Here is a 22,027-nt window from a genome sequence, read left to right on the forward strand (position 1 = left end):
GGCTATCAAGTAACAAAATATGTTAGTTTTGACCTCAGCTTGACCTTCATATCTAACTGTAGGCCAGTGGTATTGGTTGTAATACTCAATGTAATTGTTTTATTGCCTAAGGCCCTATCTCTGATCTGTATGGCTCTAACACTCTATTGTTGCATCACATTGAACAATTCCCTACAAATGCCTTTTACTGACAGCCATGGCTTGACTTTGACCTGTCATAGGTCAGCAACTTCACAAGGTGCATCTAATTTTTACATAGAAGATCTGCTATTGAATTCTCTACAGCTTTGTTTGTAATACTAAATGTAATACTAAATACTAAGTTTGGCACAGCATAGTCCTGTCAGTCATTCTGGAAAACCTCTGGAGGTCAATTTGAGCCCTCCTCCAGCTGATGTGTCAATGTTCTCAGATAATCATCATTTTTTTCAGGAAGCCACGATGGCTGCAGCTCAAGTTGGTGGGAAAAAATCAAAAAGAAAAAGACTGAACTCATCTGTAACAATTTTGCCTTCTGAGTTTGCTGCTTTAAGCATCACTGATGGTAAGCCATGCATTACATTGTTCATTTGCAATTACATTTGCTGATGCTGATTCAGGGATAATGGTTGGCTTTATGTCATGAGTTAAAGGTAAACAGCAGCACAACATGCTGAAGTCAAACAGATATCACTGCAATAAATGATCTAATGCTCATTGAAATGCACTTACCAAAATCTGTGTGTGGCATGCTACATCTGATCACTCAGATGGTGCAGATGTAAGGAGCACTTGTACTTAACAGGTGTCTTTATGATTTGAGTAACTTCCTGGGTGCATACAGATGGATCCATGGATGAGGTGTCCACATCTGAGCTGCAGATCCTGTGGACCAAGTTCTGCTTGTCAGAGAACTCTGGCCAGCAACTTACAGCATTAAAAGAGGTAAAAACACTGCAGGCCTGCATGTTTAGCATCCTTATAGCCAGCAAGACTTGGCGAGTACGACCCTTTTGGGGAGTGAAATGAGCGAGGTAATGCCAGATGCTAAGTTGCTGGTCCGAACTTTAATGCTAGAATTTCGGGGAATGTTTAGGTTCAGAATTTCTGCTAGCAATCTTTCCAGAACCCTTTCAACTCTGCATGATATGTCCCCTCCATGCATTTTGCCTTTCATGACATTAAGAGGCAAATGTGTTTATTTGTGTTTAGTGTACATGCCAAATTCACAAATGGCATTGCTCAAACACTGAAGCAGTGAACTTGACCTGTCAACTATGGGCACTGCACTTGGGCCAGGCCAGGCATGGCCATTTCACTTGGTAACCTGAATGAATCTGGAATTATGCACTTGTTCTATGACCGGCAAAAGTGTACGAAGCACGCAGTTTTGTGGTAGATACCAATCACCATTGGCTGGGTAACACCCTTCCTTGGTTTTCATGGTCTTTTCTCATCATGAGCTGGGCTTGTCATTCACATTGTTTCCATGGCCAGTGATCATGATATACTGTTGTACACGCCGGTGTGGCTTTCCTCGCTCAATTCATGCTATTTGGAGCTCAGACAACGCCATCCGCGACTGGGCCTAAAAAGGCGACTGGCTGCTTCCCTGTTACCCACTGGCGCTGCCTCGGGTGGGACAGTGTTGACATCGGCCCGCGCGTGGCAGGGGCGGCGAGTGGCTCAACATCTGGCATGTGTTGGGTTCTTACTTTCAATGCTATGCGGTGAGAGGAGCATATTCCCGGCGGCGACTCTTGCGCAGCTGGTTGGAGAAACTCCATGTTGCGATGTGCAAAACTCATGGCATTTTTAGCCAGCATTGACTTCGGCGTGGTTTACAGGTAGCCAGTTCAGGCGTCATTGTCCGCGCAGTTGCAGACACATGCAGCTGCATTCGCGCATAAAGGCGCTCGATTATTCCCTTTAGACTGATGTGACTAAAAGTTGTCGCTTGATTTAGGTAAGAGGGCGCAAAGTGACCACCATAGTAGGTGCGTCCCGACATCGCAGATCATAACCAGAACAGTGTTGGCCTCCCTAAGGGATTGCTGGCGGCACATTTACCTTCCAACATCCATTGACCCCATGTGCCTATATCTGGCTACCAAGGTCTGTCTCCTGTGTTTCGAACGCCCAAAACACAGTCGGATTACTGTGTGGCGCGCGAGCGCCCGTCACCGTGGTGGCGCGCGTCGGGCCGCGCGATCGCCACTCAGTAGGTGTCCGCCTGCGTTTCCCGCCAGAGGACAGCACCGGCGGATCTGGCTGAATCCAGTGTGTGCACGTCGAGGCCTGCGCTCACCTACCACCGTAACCTGTCGTATTTGATATTGCACTGGGTAACGCCTCGATAGATTTGTCGAAGTGGCTGGAGGATTGTTGCCGATCGACGTGCTATAATGCTTGAACATTGAGATCCCGTCCAGTGTTCGTCAATCAGTCAGCCAGAGCAATCAATGTTTCGCGGCGTAATACTTTTCGGAAAAAGTATTGCGCTGATCAGAACACATTGTCGGGCATCCAAAGGTGTCAGTAAAAGTGGTCTCCGGCACGTTGTAAAATCTGCTTACCTGTTGTGCAACAGTGCATAGGTTCCATTCTTGCAACTTCTAACTCTGCTGTTTCATGCAAAGCATCATGTGCTGCACAGATTGCCCCCCCCCCCCCCCTCCCTCTCTTCATCCATTCAGCATTGGCCGAACGTCTGGCTTGTGCAGGTAGATGCATATGTGCGCCGTGAAGAGGTCGTGTTGGCGGCCGGGACGCGGGATGCGCTTCAGAGGGCGCTAGCCTGGCTCCTGTTCGACCCAGACTCGTCACACCAAGTCCGCAGCATCACCGTGAAGTAAGAAACGCCCGCCCGTTCTGCGTGAGAAACGGCCGCAACTTGTATATGTCATGGCAGTCATTCTCTGCTTGAAAGTGAAATTGTTTGGAGCCGCATTTGTCCACTTTAGGGATGTCAGATTGTCGTTTAATAACTCCATTAATGTCCTCGCTCCTTGTATATCTAGTATTAACACGGCCCTTCGGTATATATATATATATATATATATATATATATATATATATATATATATACAGATGTCAGAACATGTCAGAACAGTGCATTCAGTCTCTCTGGATGCATGAAGTTGGCATGTGCTTAATCCAGTGAAGCGCTCGTCTCCGTGTTGAGTTTTTGGTCGATGGACAGCCCCATGATCCCCATATTGTCGACCGCTTTCATGAAGCGGCACGGCCAATACCGCCACGCTGGCGAGTCGTGGGACTGGACGGCGTATTTCATAATGTGTCCCTCTGCTGTCTCATCAACCCCTCAGTGCTGTAGGGGCGCCGCCGCCCTGAGTGTGCTCCCACGTGCCCCCTGTGGGCGCGGCCGACCTGACCCTGCGCCGTCGCTTGTGGCAGGATTGCCTCCGGTCTGAGCGAGAGCTCGCCGCGGCTGGAGGACAGCCTGCGGAGCCTGCTGGCCTCGCCGCCGACGCCGGCGGCGCTCGACGTGCTCGAGTTACTGGCCGACCACAAGCTGGGCCGCGCCCTGCTGCTGCGCTGTCTGCCCGAGCTGATGCCGTTCCTACAGGCCGACGTCGGACAACAGAGCGAGCTGGTCTGGTGAGTGGCGGCCGTCGCCTCGTCCCCGGCGCCCCTGCCGGCCGGTGTGGTCAGTGGCGGCGGCGTCACTTGACTGACCCACAGCCACGCGTGCGTACCATTGTGCAGTCTTTTGGGTAAACGGTTTCCTGGGATTTTTACAGGTCTTACTGATTGGATGACGGGATTCGGTATATCAGCAAAAACATAATTTGTAATGATAAAGGTTTTGTTTTGGTTTTTATGTTTGTTTTTGTTTTTCGTCGTTATTGGTCAGGCGACGCCTTGCCGCGTCATTTCTGCCGTTACGTGCATGTCGTGCGTTTTGCGCGTCTGGCGCACCAGCGAGTGTCAGCTGCAGTGCCGTAAACCTCCCAGCGCTGCGTCCTCTCCCCCCCCCCCCCTCCCCCACACAGTGGTCCACGCTGTCCATCGCGGGCGCAGTCTGAGCCCGTGCCCGTCGCCCGGCCTGAGCGGCGGCGCCCCGTTTCAGTGGCCTGACGTCACCTGTGGAGCTGGCGGCGGCGGCCGGCCGCTGCCAGCGCTCCGTCCGCCTCCTCATGGTCACGCTGCAGGTACGCCGCCGGCGCAGTTGGTCCCGATCGCCGCCGCCGGCCGCCGCCCGGCGTCTGCACCGTTCTCTCCTCTTGTCGTGAGGGTGTGCCGGTGCCCGCTCCTGTCTCGGACCGGGCGCGGCCGCGCGCCGGCTCGTGTTTCGCCGCCGCTAGCACCGGCGCGCGTCTTCCGATGTCGGCTGAGGCTCGCAGCCAACATGCCGAATGGTCGGCGTAGCTTTGGCGCGAGGTGCTCCATGCGGACATGTGGCTGGGTCACATGTGCGGACCCCGGATCTATATGTGCGGAATTCGGATCTCCAGCATTATCTGATGGTAGGAGCTCTGTTCCGAGACAAGTGGCTATGGATCCGGATCTGTGTCCGTTGTATCGCATACCATCGGTTCTACCTCTGCTCGCCCCCCGCGCCCGGAGGTGCCCGGCGCCGTGACCCCGACCTTGGCGCGTCGCCCCAGGCGTTGCAGCCGCTGTCGCCCCAGCACGAGCCGGCCTCGGTCTGCGCCGTACGGGAGCCCCTGGAGCGGCTGATCGTCCGCGACACGCTTCCCTGGGACCTGCGCGGCAACTGCGGCATGGCTTACGTGCTGCTGTGCCTGGCGGCTGGCGACCGCGACCTGCGCGCCACGGTAATGAGCGCGGCCGGGGAACAGGCGGGAGCTGGGCGGGCCGTGCGGGACGGGGCGGCGTCCGCGACTGTCGCAGAACTCTGCTCGCCGCGTCATGCGCTGTTCTGACCCCTCGCTGCTCAAAGCAGCTTGCCCGCTCCACTGACCGTCGTCTGTTGTACTTAACACGCGTGCTGCTCAGCTCCAGCCGCCCTCTTTCCGTCACAGCGCGCCTGATGCGTGACACCAGACTTGGCCTGAGAGCTGCGGCTGCGTGGTGTGCCCGCCGAACGCCGCGGCACGCCGCAGCCGCGGCCGGTTCTGCCGCCCGTCCCTCAGCCGTCGCTCGGCCGGCGCCGGCAGGTGATCAGCGCCGCGTTCCCGGACGCCGAGATCGCCGGCGTACGCTCGGTACCGGTGAACGGGTGGCCACTCCAGGCGCAGCTGGCTCTGCTGGCGGGCATCGTGCACGTGCTGCCGATGGCCGACCTTGCGGCACCGGCCGCCGCCGGCGGCGTCCTGCTGCCGCTGCTGCTCGGCTGGCTGGTGGTGCGCGGCATGAGGTGAGGGCGTCGCTGTTGACGGGGGGATGCTGGCCACGTGGTGCATGGCATGGGGTGAGGGCGCCGCTGCTGATGGGGGATACTGGCCATGGGGAAGGCACTGGGTGCGCTGGGACACGGGTCGTGGAATATGTCTTCATGACTTCCTGGCTACTCACATAGAGCATTGGAAGACCATGCATGACGTTAGAGTTCCAGGCCCCTTGAATGTTTTTTTTTCTTTCGAAAAGTACATTAAGAGCGGTGTAGATGGCCTGACTAGGCCAGTTAGCACTTTGCCAGCCATCAGTGAATTGTTGTGACTTTTTTACGGAATGTTGTCGACCTGTCGGTGCTGTCGGCGTGAGTTGCCACCGGGTTATCCTCTGAGACGGTGAGCGGCTGGCGGGTCCGTCCGGCGCCGCCTCCCGCCTCACGGGCCGCCCGCCCAGCAGCGTCTCGGACCACGCCACCATGTTGGGGTTCTCGCGCGCCGTGCTGTCGGCGCTGAGCCGGATCGCGCAGACGGCCGGCGGCGACGGCGCGGCGCCGGCCGACCTGCCCACGCTGCTGCCGGACGTGCTGGTGCAGGACCTTCTGCAGTACGTGTGGCGCCTCATGAGCGACGACGCTCAGTCGGTGCGCAACGTCGGCGTCGACGTGCTCTCGGCGCTGGTGACGCTGTTCGCCGGTGAGTGGAGCACCGCTGCGGGTACTTCTGAGGAGGGAACGATGGCACGCCGCCACTTCGGTGCTATTGTGAGGGTGGTCTCGCACGAGCGTTTGGTAAATCTCAAGCAAGTGGTCTATGCTTCTGGTACAGGCCGTTTTCTGCTGCGTTTGGCGACTGTCTTCGGCATGCATGTCGCTCAGCGTAGTTTCCGAGCGCTGTGTTCTGCTTGTGGGTGTGCTCCGGTGCAATCCGCGCGGTGCCCCCGTGCGACCCCGGTGTGATCCCGGCCGTCACCAGGTCACCCGGACTGCCAGTTCCTGACGGAGCTGGCGCACAGCGTGCTGGCGCTGCCGCCGCACCTGCGCCGCCGCTGCCGAGCGCTGCGCTGCCTGCTGCCGGCGCTGGGCGTCGGCCGACTGCTGGCCGCCTGCCCGCAGCTGCCGCAGCAGCTGATCGCCGCCCTCAGCGACCCGGCCGTCGTCACGCACGTGAGGAGCACCGGCCGTCAGCTGGCGTCGCCGGCGCGGCTCGGTCCGGTTACGGCGGTGCCCAGCTGGGGAGGCGCAGCTCGGCCAGTGGCATATGACTACCTGATCTTTACGGGCTCCGATTGTGAGCCATGATGAATGTGTCTTGTTTCCGTGACTATTGCAAAATATGACGGTGACATTTGGGGATGTTTATTTCGATTTAGATATATGAAACATACTTCAGTGTGGTGTGGATGGTGCGATTATGTTCTCGAATGTATCAAGCCACAAGGAGCTTCTTGGTAGGCGTGTGGGAGGTGCGCTGCCTCCACCACCGCGCCATGCTTCTGGCGCTGTACAGGATGCGCCTCCCTGTCATCCGCTGTTATCTCTCACGTCGCTGTACATGATCTCACTTTGCCTCAGCCGACTCCACCAAGCCCTGCTTGACTCTGGCTGACACCGCTTGACCCCCGTTTAATCTCGTCTGACACCGTCTGACCCACTTCAAAGCCCGGTCTGACCCCTGTCGGACTCATCTGAGCCCCGTCTAACCCCGTCGGCTGCCGCCGCCCAGCAGGCGGTGGACCTGTACTGCCTGCTGCTGGCCGAGCACTGGCGGCTGGCCGACCGCGAGCGCTGGCAGAGCGCCTGGGTCGACCCGCTGTTCGAATCGGACTCGCTGCCACCGCCGGCGCTGGCGCAGATCACTCGGCGCATCACGCAGCTGGCGCCCGGCTCGGTGACGTACGTGGCGCGCCGGATGACGGCGCGCGCCCACCTGCCGCGCCACCTGTGGCTGGTGCTGCTGACGGCGGTGCAGGCGGCGCACCGGCAGGGCGCGCTGGGCTCGGGCCGCGTGGCCGACGGCAGCTGGCGCGGAGTGCTGCCGCTGGAGAGGCTGGCCGAGGCGCTCCGGCACCGTGACGATGAGGTGAGGCGGAGGCGGAGGCGGAGGCCGAGGCCGAGGCCGAGGTGGAGGCGGCGCAGTTGGCGGACCGCCATGGTCCTGTTTCGACCGGCGTCTGGCAGATGTGGAGCGGGCGCTTGGCACGTGTTGACACTGGTGTGGCGGAAACCGCCCCCCACCGAACGTCCAGTGCGAGCTAATTCTTCTTCTGTCAAGCGAATTCCTTGTTAGGTGATGAACAGCTTCAGCATACAACCTACATCATTTGAAACCTCATCTAGATATAATTGTATATCAACACAACAAGAAACTTCGCAAAATTTTGTTTTTCCAGCCTTTTCTATGGCTGCCGGGACGTTTAGCGCCGGCTGCGTATCAAAGTGTGAGTCGATGCGATGTGTTGCTGTGCTGCTTAGCGCAGTCCGTCAGCGACGCTCTGTCGCCTGCTGCAGGTGCGCATCGCCGCTCTGACCGTGCTCTCGGACAGCCAGAAGACTTCGCAGCTGTTCGAGCCCGTGGAGCTGCGGCTGATCGTGCGCTTCGTCAGCGCCAACCTGACCAATCAGACGCCGGCGTTCCGGCAGCAGCTGACGGCGGCGCTCAAGAAGGTGGGGGTGGGGCGGTCACGTGACCGGTCAGCGGCCGCGTCTGGGGCAGTGTGACGCCGGGCGCTCATCACGGAGGATGTGGGAGCGCTAAGGGAGGCAGACCCTCCATGTCTCGTGGGCGCGGGCGTGCGGTTTAGTTCTGGCAGCTGACCTCCTCCGAAAGTGCTGCGCCAAGCTGGCCCTGCGACAGGGGTTTGACTTAATGGATTGCGCGCGGTTCTAGAGCCCTGGCTACCGTAGTTTGGATTGCTCATCGTGTTTCCTTTCGCGTCACAACGCCATGAACGGTTAACCGACCTGCAAGACGGCGGCTATAACAATTAATACCTAACTTAACCTATAATTGCTTCCTTGTACCCACTTCAACCTGAGTTCTGCACCTTTTTAGCATGGTTTGTGAAGTGCCACAGCAGGAAAAGATCATGACAGTGGGATGTGGATGGCGGTAAGAGCGCCGTCCGCTCCCCCCGCCCCCTGCTGACGTCACGAGCACGGCCTCTGATCTCTGGCCTCGCCGCAGATCCTGCTGCGGCTGGCGGACGGCACTAGCGCCCTCCTGCGGCAGGTGACCGAAGCAGAGCGCCGGCCCGGCCCGCCAGGTGGCAGCCTGCCGGCGCTGGAGCGGCTGCAGGTGTTCGAGACGTGTCTGCGCCAGCTGTTCGAGCTGCCGTTCGCCGGCCTGTTTCCGGGCGCTAACTTCCCCCGCCGCTGCACCTGTCTCCACCTTCTCACGCTGGTCGAGGACTTCTTCGGCGACAGCAGCAGGTGGGATAGCGGGTCCAGCGCCGGACGCCGCCGTCCCGCCTGGAAAACTGTGGCGTTCTGACCCCTTTTAGGCCAGCTTAAGGCCCATCGTCGACTTTTGGATCGTTAGTATTGTCTACCGTCGAGAGCGACGACGCCATGGAACGCGCCGTGGCGTGGTCGCCGCGGGTAGCTGGCTGACCGCTGGGCCGTCCGCGCAGCCCGCCGTGCCCGCCCGCGCCGCGGCCTGACGCCGGCAGCGGTGGCGCCCCTGGCGGTGACGCGCTGGCGGTCCCGTGTGTCGGCAGGGCGGTGATGTGTACGGCTCCGTGGTGGCGGCGGCACCACCTGCTCGCCATGCTGCACTGCTTGACCGATTGCTACGAGAACAACAAGGAGATGGCGCTGCGCTTCCTTGTCTCGCACGACCTCCGTCTGCTGGAGCTGGAGGTGAGCCGCCCGCCCCCTGTCCCGCGGGCGGGCGAGGGGGAGGAAGTTGTGCTGGCTTTGCTTTTGTTCGTGTCTTTTGGCGAGCTCATTTGGATTGTCCGGGCGGGATCAGAAGTTGTGTTGTTGGAGTTGGGGCTGTTGTTGGACCGGGAGTTGTGTTGGAGTTGGAGCCGTTGCTGTACCGGGAGTTGTGTTGTTGGAGTTGGAGCTGTTGGACCTGGAGTTGTGTTGTGTGGTTTGGAGCTGTTGTTGGATCTGTTGTTGGAGTTGTGTTGTTGGGAATTGGAACTGTTGTTGGACTGGGAGTTGTGTTGTTGGTGGGCTGAAACAGTTCGGCAGTGAAGGCTTTACCGGTGACTTCTGTGGTAAACCCACGACGGTCGTAACGATTCCCCTGAACGCTGCGCTTCGAAGTCATGTGATGGTGTCATCAGACGATGGCAATGGCCGCCGCGTGCGTCATTACCAGTGGCACGGCTCGCCTGCTGACGCCGTGCTGGGGCCTCGCCGCCAGACGCCGGACCTGGAGGCACTGCTCAGCTCGGCGCTCTCGCTGGCCAGCAGCCCGCGGCCGCCCGACTCGCAGACGGCCGCCTACCTGCTGCGCGCGCTGGTCCGCCTGCCGGGCGCCGCCGCCGCGCTCCGCCGCCGGCTGGCCGAGCTCGGCCGTCCGGACCTGCGGTGAGGAGGCGCGGCGCTGCGCGGGGCGGTGCGCGGCTGGCGATGGGACGGCGTGAGAGGCGGCGGCGCGCTGGTGGAGGCGGTGTGGTCGTTAGGTTGGTTGTGGGAGACACGGTGATGTGTTGGTGATGGTGGTCATTATGTCGGATGGTGTGGAGGGAGACGCGCTCGTTGAATGTTTCGGCTCGCCATTCTAAGATTGATTGAAATTACTACCGTTCTATGTACCAGGCTGACCCATCAGCAACACCACGAAAAAAAGATTCGCAGCAAAAGATATTACCATTCCGGCCAAACCTGTTCGATAAGACCTCGTTCCTCCGAGCACCAGCGGTTACCAGACCTCATTCCTCCGAGTACCAGCGGTTACCAGATCCCATTCTTCCGAGCACCAGCGGTCACCAGGTCCCATTCCTCCGAGCACCAGCGGTTACCAGGTCCCATTCCTCCGAGCACCAGCGGTTACCAGATCCCATTCCTCCGAGCACCAGCGGTCGCCAGGTCCCATTCCTCCGAGCACCAGCGGTTACCAGGTCCCATTCCTCCGAGCACCAGCGGTTACCAGATTCCATTCCTCCGAGCACCAGCGGTCACCAGGTGACAGTGGCGTGACTGAGCCCGCCAGCTTGGGGTGCGGTGACCCGCTGGTGGCCTTCTCTGACGCGCTCGGGCTAGCGGAGTGTAGCTGCCTTCACCGCGCGCCGTCCGGCAGGGGTGCGCCGGCGGCCGGCCAGACGGTCACGGAGGCAGCACACGCCAGCACACAGCAGTCCGGCGCGGACACCGGTGTCCCTCTACAGGATGGGGAGGCGGCCGCCGCCTGCGGCGAGCTGGCCGGGAAGGACGCCCCCGGCGGACTGACGCGGCGGGAGGCCTCCCCCTCCGGCGCGCGGTGCGGGGAGGGCGTCCCGGCCGGTCCCGAGCAGCTGGTGTCGGCAGGGGCGCATGGCCCAGAGTGGGGGGCGCAGCTGGTGGGCGGTCAGGAGCGGCAAGCCCCAGAGACGGGAATTAAAGACCGTGGTAAGGCGGAGGCCGGTAGTCAAGATATGAGTAAGCCAGGGGCTGGTGGCCACGCGCTGGGCATGCCGGAAGTCGGTGGTCAAGACCAGGGCCGCCCGGAGCCGGCCGGCCAGGCGGCGCGGGCGTCGGAGGCGGGCCATCTGCTGCTGGAGCTGCTGTTGGCGCGGCTGGAGTCGGAGCTGGCGCTGGCCGAGGCGGCGCTGACGGCAGCTGCCGCTCAGGCGCCTATGCACGGCCTGCTGCTGTGCGTGCGCCTGCTGCTGGCCGACCCGGGCGCCGCCGCCGCTGTCACGTGAGCATCCCTTCCCTCTCCCCCGGAGCGGCGGTTCGGGATGCGCGCTGGGAGAGTGCGGGCTAGTGCGGTGGTGCTGCTGGAGGTGCCCAGGTGTCGTTAAAGCGGGATTTTCCGTCCCGCTGGTTGAAGGCACTGCTGATAGACGCAATTATGCAATGGTGTGGTATTTTTGCGCTGGACTTGGACACAGTGGATGATCATTCTGCATCTGAGCACAATTATGCGGAGCTTCAGTTGTAAAGCCATGTGCACCGTGACCGCGAATCACAATGAATTGAACATAATTCCAGAAGATGCCTGCAATTGTCAGCTTCCATTCCAGTCGCAGCCTGTTTTGGCAGCTGGCACGGCATCTGTCCTTCCGGCGACGTGCCGTGCCGGCTGCTGAGCGGGCGGCGGGACGTGACCGATGTATATGTGTATAAATGTCTGTGTGCCCGGGCCAGGTGCGTGCCCGACTGGCGCGGCCTGGGCCGCCGGCTGCTGCTGCTCTGCCAGCGCGCCTCGGCCGCTGTGCTGCCCGTGGTGAGCAGCTCCTCGCCGGAAGGGCATCTGCCGATGGACCGCGATTCGGAGGCGGTGATGCGGCTGGGCGCCGCGCTGGGCCGCGCACTGGCGCCGGCCGCCGCCGCCGCCGCCGAGGCCGACCGCGCGCTCGGCGTCACTGCCCAGATGCTGCTCATCTGCTCGTGGCGCACCGTCAAGGAGGTGGGCGGCGGAGCAGCGCCTCGCGGTGGGGCGTGCTCTCCGGGTCTGTGCTCCGTGCTTACGAGTTTGTGGCCTGGCGTGGGGGCTGTGAGGCAGGAGGTTTCACGTATTGCGGGAGTGGATGGTGATGCCCCGTTATTTCAGGATTGCAGGCTCTTCCGGTGAAGGTCTAATGGATGTAATGGCTGTAACCTTAATGATATGCGTGTGTGTGTTTTGCCTCATGGAGTGTACAATGCAGATTAGACGCAGACTTCGATCTATTCCAGCTGTCTCCGTGCTATTCAAATATTTACGATGATGTGTACACATCGGTTCCCCCACCAGTGACAGGCGTGTGCACTGCTGCTGTCTGTGTTGATCTCGTGTCGTCGACAGGCGTGTGTTCCTTCCTCGACTGACGGTACTGAACCAGCGCGCCGTCGCCGACAGGTGTGCCTGCTGCTGGCGGACGTCGGCCAGCGGATGCCGGTGGCAGCCGCCGCCTCGCCGGAGAGTGGCGGCGGCCTGCTGACGCCGGCCGAGCTGTTGCAGGTCGGCCGCCACTTCATGGCGCTGCTGGCCGAGACACGGCACCGCGGCGCCTTCGAGCAGGCGCACGTGGGCTTCAGCCGCGTCTGCCACACGCTCTGGAAGTAGGTCGGCGTGGAGGTGGGAGTCCGCCGTGGAAGGCGGCGGCACGCACAGATGTGTGCCCTGAGCACCGGCAGCCACCGTTTGTCTGCCGGGCGCTGAGGTCTCGTGACGTGCTGTGCCGGGGTCATGCGGTCGTTCGCTGTACGCTGTGTCGGTAGCCCCGAGTTCGCCATCGTATTGGCAGCCGGCGGCCGGTCGTCAACGGGCCTCGAATGAGCCGGGCGCCACATCCGGCCGCCGTTTGGGGACTTGACCCGGCGACCCCGCCGCCCCAGGTCGCCGCTGCCGGAGCTGAACCAGACTCCGGGCCGCTGGTTGGACGAGGTCGTTGCCGACATCCGGGGGGAGGGACGACAGACGCTCTGCTCCACCCGCCGCAGTGCCGGACTCCCCTTCCTGATGCAGGTGTGGACTCGCCGCTAACACTGATGCCGCTCGTATGGTGTGTCATATGCCGTCCGATTGAGTACTGTGGAGCGCGTCGGCTGCTTAGGCCATTGGGTTTGTGCTCAGGTGCTCGAATTGTCAACTGCTTCTGTGACCTTGCTGGATGATTTCGGAGTTGTGCAGTTCAGGAAAGGGTCGTGATAGTGGGGAATATCCTGGCCAGCTATGTGCGACCATCGCCGGTATGGAAGCGTTATAACTGTGGCTGAAGAAAATGTGCCGCGCGCCTTCTTCCTAACGAACACTGGATACTGCACAGCTAGCTTGCCTTGACCCTGCTCCATAGCACCATACCCCGCCACACCCGTACGTGTAAAAGGCGGTTGGGGCGGCCGCTCGGATGTTAGGACCGAGCAGCTGATCGAAACCGACCGCTGTTAGTTACTGGCTGACCTAACCAGTCGCCGACGTAACACGTGTGTGGCGAGGACAGGCGCCTGCTCACATTACTTGAGCCCTGTCGAGCGGAGCGTGCCAGTCGCTTTCCTGAGCTGGTGTGAGCACATTACAGCTGTGGCGTATGGCTTTTGCGTATGGTAATGCTCTATTTTATTTACTTTGCGTGCTCATGACCCATAAGTTGCATGCTGGCTGCATTTGCTTAATGCATCAGAGCCAAAATGAGCAGATTATTTATATGTCAACTTCTTAGCGCATGGGAAAGCTTCACGAATTTGCGGGCTATTTACGTCTACGACTAATAGACCCTCATCGCTGTCCGTGTTTTCATTGACAATGACCCGCTCGTTGCAGGCGCTGCTGACGTCAGAGCCATCTGTGATCGGCTCGGCGTACTTCAGCCGCTCGATGAGCTCGCTGCTGGAGGTGGCGACGCAGGGCGGCGAGACGTCCGTACACGCCATGAACGTTCTGCGCGCCCTGTTCCGTGACGCCCGGCTCGGCGAGAGTGTCGGCGCGCACGTGACCGACGGCATCATGGCCGCTGTGACGGCCTTCAAGGCCGACACGTGCGCGGTGCGTCACGTGCCCTGTCCGGGCCCCCGGTGCCCCGTTGGAGGCTGCTCGGCGGACAGAGTTCTGCCCTGCATCGTGGTGTTGTGTCCGTAGGAGACATTGGCTGCATGTGCGATCAAGGCTGCGTGGTGTTCGAGGGTTCTTCCAGTCTGATGGTCACTTCAGCCTTGTTTCCAGGAGAGAAGACTGATGGGCATTAACGCCCCATGGTGTCTGGTGAGACCCAAGTGTTTGAACGACCTTTATCGTCAGAGACAAAACTCCTATGGCTATCCCCCCGTGTGTCCCCATCCCCTACGAGCAGTTTCTGCTGACCCCACCCCGTACGTCCCCGGGAGCTGAGTTGTGACACCTCCCCGTGCGTCCCGGGGGAGCTAAATTGTGAACCCACCCTGTGCGTCTGCAGGAGCGGAGTTGTGATCCTGACCGTCGTGTCTCCAGGAGCGGAGATATGACCCTTCCCCATGTGTCTCCAGGAGCGGAGCTGTAACCCTGACCGCCGTGTCCCCAGGAGCGGAGATATGACCCTTCCCCATGCGTCTCAAGGAACGGAGTTGTGACTCTGACCGCCGTGTCCCCAGGAGCGGAGATATGACCCTTCTCCATGCGTCTCCAGGAGCAGAGTTGTGACCCTGACCGCCGTGTCTCCAGGAGCGGAGATATGACCCTTCCCTGCGTCTCTAGGAGCGGTGCTGTAGCCCAGACCGCCGTGTCCCCAGGAGCGGAGATATGACCCTTTCCCATGCGTGTCCAGGAGCGGAGTTGTGACCCTGACCACCGTGTCTCCAGGAGCGGAGATATGACCCTTCTCCATGCGTCTCCAGGAGCGGAGCTGTGACCCTGACCGCCGTGTCTCCAGGAGCGGAGATATGACCCTTCTCCATGCGTCTCCAGGAGCGGGGTTGTGGCCCCGACCACCGTGTCTCCGGGAGCGGAGATATGACCCTTCTCCATGCGTCTCCAGAAGCGGAGTTGTGACCCTGACCGCCGTGTCCCCAGGAGCGGAGATATGACCCTTCTCCATGCGTCTCCAGGAGCGGGGTTGTGGCCCCGACCACCGTGTCCCCAGGAGCGGAGATATGACCCGCCCCCATGCGTCTCCAGGAGCGGGGTTGTGACCCTGACCGCCGTGTCCCCAGGAGCGGAGATATAACCCTTCTCCTTACGTCTCCAGGAGCGGAGTTGTGACCCTGACCGCCGTGTCCCCAGGAGCGGAGATATAACCCTTCTCCTTACGTCTCCAGGAGCGGAGTTGTGACACTGACCGCCGTGTCCCCAGGAGCGGAGATATGGCCCTTCTCCATGCGTCTCCAGGAGCGGGGTTGTGACCCAGACCGCCGTGTCCCCAGGAGCGGAGATATGACCCGCCCCCATGCGTCTCCAGGAGCGGGTTGTGACCCAGACCGCCGTGTCCCCAGGAGCGTAACTCTGCGTCACTGCTCTTCGCCGCGCTAGTGACGCGCGTGTTCGGCGTTCAGCGCAGCAGGGACACGCTCGCCAAGAAGAACTGCATGACGGGCCGGCTGTTCTTCCTGCGCTACCCGGCGCTCTACCCGTTCCTGTGTGCGGAGCTGGCGGCCAGTCGGGACCCGTTCCCCGTGCTGCTGCTGCTGGCGCGGCTCTACCCATCGCCGGTTGAGGGCAGCGACTCGCAGTACCCGGTGAGGGGCCGGGTGGCGGCCTTGTGGCCCGACACTGGGAGAACGTCTCGGACGAGGAGGTGTGTTCCGTTGTGGCTCTTGTGATATTGTTTGAGCTCATGCTTGCTATTAACTTGTGGTGGGGCCAAATGAGGACGAGTTAGTATTACCCCGTAATGGTGTGGTGTTTTCTAGTAATAGCAGTGATGCAGGAGTAATGGCTCTTTATTTGTAAGCTATTTTGTAGCGAACTGTGGTATAGTGTTGCTGGGCTGTGCTTTCGCCACAGCAATAAGGTCTCTAAGAGCTTTTCTCGTGCGAGCTCGGGTAGACGTGTGCCGCTGCCCAATGTATACCCTGGTTTCTCTCAGTTGATGCCGATCTCTATGTCATATGCGTATGCATGTACAGGCATACCATTGTATAGCCGCCGTTCAGTGTGCACAGCCTGCGCGGCCGGCCGTCGCACCGTGCTGTCTTTGTGACTGTCGGTCGCGGCCGGGCTGCAGCTGCGGGCGTTCCTGCCAGCGCTGCGCGCGGCCGCCGCCTCCATGGTGCTGCAGGCACGTCTGCTGGCGGCGCGCGCCATCTGCTCGCTGCTGCCATACTCGAGCTACCCGGAGGCGACGCTGGCGCTGCTGGACGAGATCGAACGCGACGGCCTGCGCAACCAGAACCTGCTGCATGGCCGCCTGCTGCAGGTGCGGAGCGGGCCGGCACAGAGGGGCAGTCTGGTGGCGGGCTGGCCGCTAGGGAGGGTCTGCCGAGCTAGCGGGGCTGACCTGGCTGGACTGGTTACGAGTGGAGGACGAGCCAAGTCGATGTTGGCATTGTCCGGTAATGTCGCGAGAGGAGGGGCTGCAGGAGAAGTGAGCTGGTCACGTCTGTCTAATCGAAATCCCTGTCAAGCTCTGGCCCGGGACAGACCGGGCCACAGAGTCAAAGCCTCTGTCAAGATAGTGGTCCTACGGTGGCCAACTAGCGCATGCGTGTTGCCTGTGTGCACTCTTGGCGGGACAGGACTACACGTGGCCGGGTGTGTGGCAGTAGGAAATATGGCGGCCTTGTTCATAAGGCTGGATGCCGAGTTCTTCCAGATTATTTACTTGTCAGGATGACATCAGCGGTAAGGTATGGCCGCCAGCATAACGGCGTCAGCGCACCGTCCTGCTCTTTGAGCGTAACAGATCTCATGTGGGTCTTGTGTGAATGTAAGACTGTTGGTGTGGCTGGCATCACTGCGGGACGCCCCTCGCCAGGTACTGTACATGCTGCGGCACTGCGTGGTGGAGACGTCTGCCTACACGCCGCCGGACCTTCTACGCTGGCGGCCGGTGGCTGACCGCTGCCTGCTGCTGGGGGCGCTGCTCTCGCCACCCAACCGGTGCCCGCTGACGCAGGCGGCCGCCTGCGACGCCGTGGCAGCGGCGGCGCGGCTGGGCGCGCTGCTGTCGGCGCCGCCGCCGCCACCGGCGCTGGGCGCCGCCGCCGCGCGCCTGCTGACGGCGCCGCCGGCGCTGTACGGCTCCGAGACGGCTCAGGTGTCTGCCGTCGGCTTGCTCTGGACGCTCGGTGCCGAGGCGGCCGTCGACGTGGAGCGGCTGGCCGGCTGCGAGCCGCTGCGGCGCCACCTGCAGCTACTTGCCGAGTGGCTGGCGACCGACGGCGCGGCGCCGGCCGCCACCGACCGGCTTAGCCCGGTGGCGCGGCCGGCGCCCGTGCCGGACGCGCTGGGCGAGGGCGGCGACTCGGCTGTCGGCCGCGCCGCGCCCGTACCGGCCTGGCTGGACGCCACGGCCGCCGCGCTGCTCCGCCGGCTGCGCGCCGCCGACCTGCCGCCGGCCGGCCTGGCCGCCGTGCTGGACGTGGCGCGGCGGGCCGGCGCCGCCGCCGGCTGGCCGCCGCTCGTGTGCGGGGTTGTGCGCCGGCTGGCCGCGCCGGCGCCGGGGCCGGGCGAGGAGGAGGAGGAGGAGGAGGCGGCGGCCGCTGTCATCCGCCGCGCCGCCGCCGCGCATGACGAGGTGCGCGCTGCTTTCCTCCGCCTGGCCGTCAGCGTGCTGGACGACCTGGACCCGCGGACCGAGGTGAGACTCGGCCTCCTCGGCGGCGGCGCGCGGCAAGGTGCTGCGTCAGGCGCTTGCGCTCAAGGTTCCCGCCAGTCGCTGTGTGGACATGTCTTCCGAGCTCGTGACGCGTGCCCTCCGCCGCGGCAGGAGCTGGGCGCCGTGCTGGACGCCTGGTCCCGGCTGGTGGAGCACGCCTGCCGCGTGGACGGGCGCCTGTGCCTGCGGAGGGCGGCGTGTGAGGCGACAGGCGCGGCGCTGCGCTGGCCCGCCGGACGCCTGACCGGTGAGAGGCTGGGAGGCGCTCAGGCGCTCAGACGCCGCGGCGGGGCGCCAGCTGCTCGCTCACTGGTTGTCTGGTGGCGGAGGAAGCGCGGAGATGAACTAAATGCTGTGCATTTGGATGGAGACTGAAGGGTCATTTTGTAGCGCGTTTTTTTTATTTCGTGGCGCTGGGTAATGCCCCCCATCATACCAAAAAAGCGTGTATGCTTTTATTTCTTTATCAGTTCGGATTTTCTTGTAAATAAGTCCAGCGTTGTTAAAGTTCGTGCCTGGCTGGATAGGCCCGACGCGTCTGTAGAGTCCGGGCGTGCCCGAGCGAGTCGGAATGTTTGGATGGTTTCGTCTTGAATGTGGAGAAGGGGTGTGGACACAGACTTATAGTGGCTTTCACCAGTATCAGTTGTACTTTATTTGCAATTGTACTTAATTTCACCAGTAGTAACTGACTGCACTCCGGCCCTGGTCAGCGGAACCGTCGGTCAGCTTTGAACGATTCCCATCCTCCTCCCCGCGTGCGTAGCGGTCCGGAGCTGTTGATCTCCACTGATGACCACTGATGAGGGCTGATTGCTACGGAACTACTGATTGCAGTGGACTGCTGATTTGTGCCGAGTCTCTGTGCTTCCTTTTTTGAGCAGCGTTCGTAGTGTGGGGGTAAAATACAACTTCTGGCTCTTAGAAGATGCCTTCGTTTTCGTCTTGTGTGTTGTGCATCGTGAATCGATTACCTATAAATTTTGTCATTTTATCAACGTGTGCAGCATTGGCGGTTGATCCACAGTTCCCTCCAGCGCCGTTTTGGGCTGGTTGCCTCCTCCCCCTCCTCCTTCCTCTTAAGAGGTAAGCACGCCAGTATTTTTTTTTTTTGCTGCCCCTTCCCTGATACACATAATGTGTAGATGTATACTTATATGTATATACTAGGTTGACCTCCCAGTCGTTCACGAGACGAGCACGTGGAAGCGCCCGTTACCCGGGCTCTGTTCTGAGCCGCTTGACCCCGCAGTGCCGCAGGAGGTGAGCATGTGGAAGTCTCTGCTGACGCTGCTGGCGGATGACGAGGCAGAAATCCGAGACAGCGCCGCCGAGGTCGTGGATGTTCTGGATCCGCTGGATGAGCTGTTCCCCACTGACGACGTCAGGTCGGTGGAGATGGCAGGCGGCCGGACCGCAACGTGCTTGTGACGTCATTTGGCCCGATACGGCAGCCCTTTGCACGAAGGATTAATGGACCGAACTAGCCAGCGCGATAATTTTGAAACCTGTCAAGCGTTTTGTGAACATGTGGGCTATAAATAATTTGACGACTGTCTGATGACCGAATGTCGACTGTCCATTATAACTTGTATTTGCTTTCATCATGTGTTGCCTGGTCTCCCCCTTTGGTGCGATGGGGCCTCGTCTATGGGCGCGGGTGGTCGGCACGCGGCCGGACGTGTAGTGACTCAGTGCTAGCCCGGCCGCTGAGGGGAAAGGGCACGACGTCAACAACTCTACATGCAGCCCGTTGTGGTGGAGGGCTTATGACTAATGAAGGCAGTGCACGTGACCCTTGTCATACTTATCAGTTCCGACCTCGCTGCCTGCAGTTGCCTGGCTTGACCTTCCCCCACCTCGTTGGAATTCGTGCGTGACCCCGGCGCCCCGGTCGTTGATCGGCGTCGTGCCCTGACCGCCTCGGGCGCCGGCCGCCAGCTGGACGGACGAGCGGTGCTGCCCTCTGCAGCGGGCGCTGGCGACGTTCTGCGGCCGGCTGGCGGAGCGTGACCTGCGTGTCACCATCCGAGCCCTGCTGGAGTGGACGTTCGCCGAGGATGACGGCGGCCAGATCGGGCGCCTCCAGGTGAGCACGGCGGCCGCTGTCGCCCGGTCAGCGGAGGTCATCATGGCAGGAGGAGGGAGGACGACCATGAACGGAGAGTAAGGTTGGGCTCCTTTGGATTCGTTGTTGTCACACTTTCAATTAACATTTGGGCATTTCGGCCACGGCCAGGAAAGCTGCTAAATCTGGGGTAGCTAGCTAGATAGAAAAGCCAAAAAGCTGTATTTTATTTTTGTAAGAGTTACACTGGACATTCATCCCATTTGTAAGCGTGCATGTGTACATGCCTGTGGTTTGCATCAAAAACCTTGTGGCTGACGCCTGACGGCGTGTTCCGCGGCGAAGCTGAGTGTATCTGACGCCTGACATCGTGTTCCGCGGCGAAGCTGAGTGTATCTGACGCCTGACATCGTGTTCCGCGGCGTAGCTGAGTGTTTCTGACGCCTGACGGCGTGTTCCGCGGCCAGGCTGAGTGTGCCTGATGCCTGACGGTGTGTTCCCCGGTGACGCTGAGTGTGTCTGATGCCTGACGGCGTGTTCCGCGGCGACGCTGAGTGTGTCTGACGCCTGACGGCGTGTTCCCCGGCGAAGCTGAGTGTGTCTGACGCCTGACGGCGTGTTCCGCGGCCAGGCTGAGTGTGTCTGACGCCTGACGGAGTGTTCCCGGGTGACGCTGAGTGTGTCTGACGCCTGACTGCGTGTTCCGCGGCGACGCTGAGTGTGTCTGACGCCTGACGGCGTGTTCCCCGGCGAAGCTGAGTGTGTCTGACGCCTGACGGCGTGTTCCCCGGCGAAGCTGAGTGTGTCTGACGCCTGACGGCGTGTTCCCCGGCGAAGCTGAGTGTGTCTGACGCCTGACGGCGTGTTCCCCGGTGACGCTGAGTGTGTCTGACGCCTGACGGCGTGTTCCCCGGTGACGCTGAGTGTGTCTGACGCCTGACGGCGTGTTCCCCGGCGAAGCTGAGTGTGTCTGATGCCTGACGGCGTGTTCCCCGGCGAAGCTGAGTGTGTCTGACGCCTGACGGTGTGTTCCCCGGTGACGCTGAGTGTGTCTGACGCCTGACGGCGTGTTCCCCGGCGAAGCTGAGTGTGTCTGACGCCTGACGGCGTGTTCCCCGGCGAAGCTGAGTGTGTCTGACGCCTGACGGCGTGTTCCCCGGCGAAGCTGAGTGTGTCTGATGCCTGATGGCGTGTTCCCCGGCGAAGCTGAGTGCGTCCCGATACCCGGCAGGACGCGGACCGGGTGTTTGACAAGGGCGAGATGAACATCCACTCTGAGGACGTGGCGCTGGTGCGCGCGGCCACCGACGCGCTGCTCACTGTGCTGCCCGAGCTGCCTGAACAGCCGCTGCTCTTCCCTGTCCACGAGCTGGCGCCGCTCGCGCTCGTCCGCCACCTACCGGCTGACTACCAACTCGAACTGTCGGACATCCTCCGCGAGGCGGCGCGCCAAGCGCTAGCCGAGTTGCGCGCGCTCTCGCTGGGCGCGGCGGGCGTGGCGCAGCGCGGCCACGCCCACCTCTGCCTGCGCGCCTTCCGCCGCCTGAAGCTGGCCGCCGTGCTGCGCGAGTTCTTCCTGGAGCCGGCTGTCGACGCGCTCTGGACGGCGAGCGTGGCGCTGCTGGCGCGCGAGCCCTGCTTCCCCGGCCTCTGGGAGGAGGTGGTCAACTCTTGACCGGCCGGCGGCGCCGGCGGCCCCTCGTGCCGATTGCAATGATGGCAGAGAGATCGGCACACATCGTTGGTGTTGCGCGACACGTCATCACGTGCATGGCTGTTTAAAGCGAACGGACGAGTCCGTTCGTGAACGTGATGCGACGCATCTGTCGTTGAGCAGGGTCTCAGTCTGTCCTGTGTATGGCTTTAGTGAAAACGCGACGCCGTTTATGTTGTTTAGGTGCGATAGAGAAGGCATGTGTGCATAGCGGAATGACAGCGATTGCCGAGGCAATACAATACATTAGTGATTGCCTGCACAAATACATTAGTGATTGTCGAGACAATAAAGTACATTAGGGATTGCCGAGACAATGTAATACATTTCTCGTTAGCACAGGACAGTGGTATGTCCGCTCAGCTCAACTTGTTTGATACCTGTTGGAACAGTGCCTAGAAGGCGAAACGAACCATAAATGAGTATGCACGCGTGCTGGCAGCCAACCAGCGTCCGGGAGAATGTATGCAGCTGGAGCTCCTGCAAAGGTCGGAGTCAAAACGGACTTCACCGAGAAGTGCCCTTGCAATAAAAAAGTTCCAGAGATATGCCATTCACGAAAAACAGCGCTCACAAACACGATT

At 61.0% G+C, this 22,027-nt stretch overlaps 1 protein-coding gene across 1 annotated transcript; it reads left to right on the top strand.

The window, feature by feature from the left end:
- Nucleotides 1-12,406: 12,406 nt before the first annotated feature.
- On the top strand, nucleotides 12,407-21,404 carry THADA (Thyroid adenoma-associated protein homolog). The gene is made up of 10 exons (XM_037217208.1): nucleotides 12,407-12,496; nucleotides 12,773-12,902; nucleotides 13,698-13,919; nucleotides 15,338-15,580; nucleotides 16,069-16,260; nucleotides 16,819-16,974; nucleotides 17,773-17,860; nucleotides 18,914-19,044; nucleotides 19,670-19,750; nucleotides 20,961-21,404. The coding sequence occupies exons 1-10, from the start codon at nucleotides 12,411-12,413 to the stop codon at nucleotides 21,402-21,404; spliced, it is 1,773 nt and encodes a 590-aa protein (XP_037073103.1). The 5' UTR covers nucleotides 12,407-12,410.
- Nucleotides 21,405-22,027: the final 623 nt, after the last annotated feature.

This window comes from Pollicipes pollicipes, unplaced genomic scaffold, assembly GCF_011947565.3.
Source record: "Pollicipes pollicipes isolate AB1234 unplaced genomic scaffold, Ppol_2.1 Scaffold_4002;HRSCAF=4701_pilon_pilon_pilon, whole genome shotgun sequence".
NCBI lineage: Eukaryota > Metazoa > Arthropoda > Thecostraca > Pollicipedomorpha > Pollicipedidae > Pollicipes > Pollicipes pollicipes.

Excerpts from the sequence above, each read along its gene's own strand:
- THADA (XM_037217208.1), top strand. The coding sequence starts at position 12,411 with ATGGCGCTGCTGGCCGAGACACGGCACCGCGGCGCCTTCGAGCAGGCG. Across the intron at positions 13,920-15,337 it reads TCAAGGCCGACACGTGCGCG|GAGCGTAACTCTGCGTCACT; the intron begins GTGCGTCACGTG and ends CCGTGTCCCCAG. Across the intron at positions 19,045-19,669 it reads AGCTGTTCCCCACTGACGAC|CGTGACCTGCGTGTCACCAT; the intron begins GTCAGGTCGGTG and ends CGGCTGGCGGAG.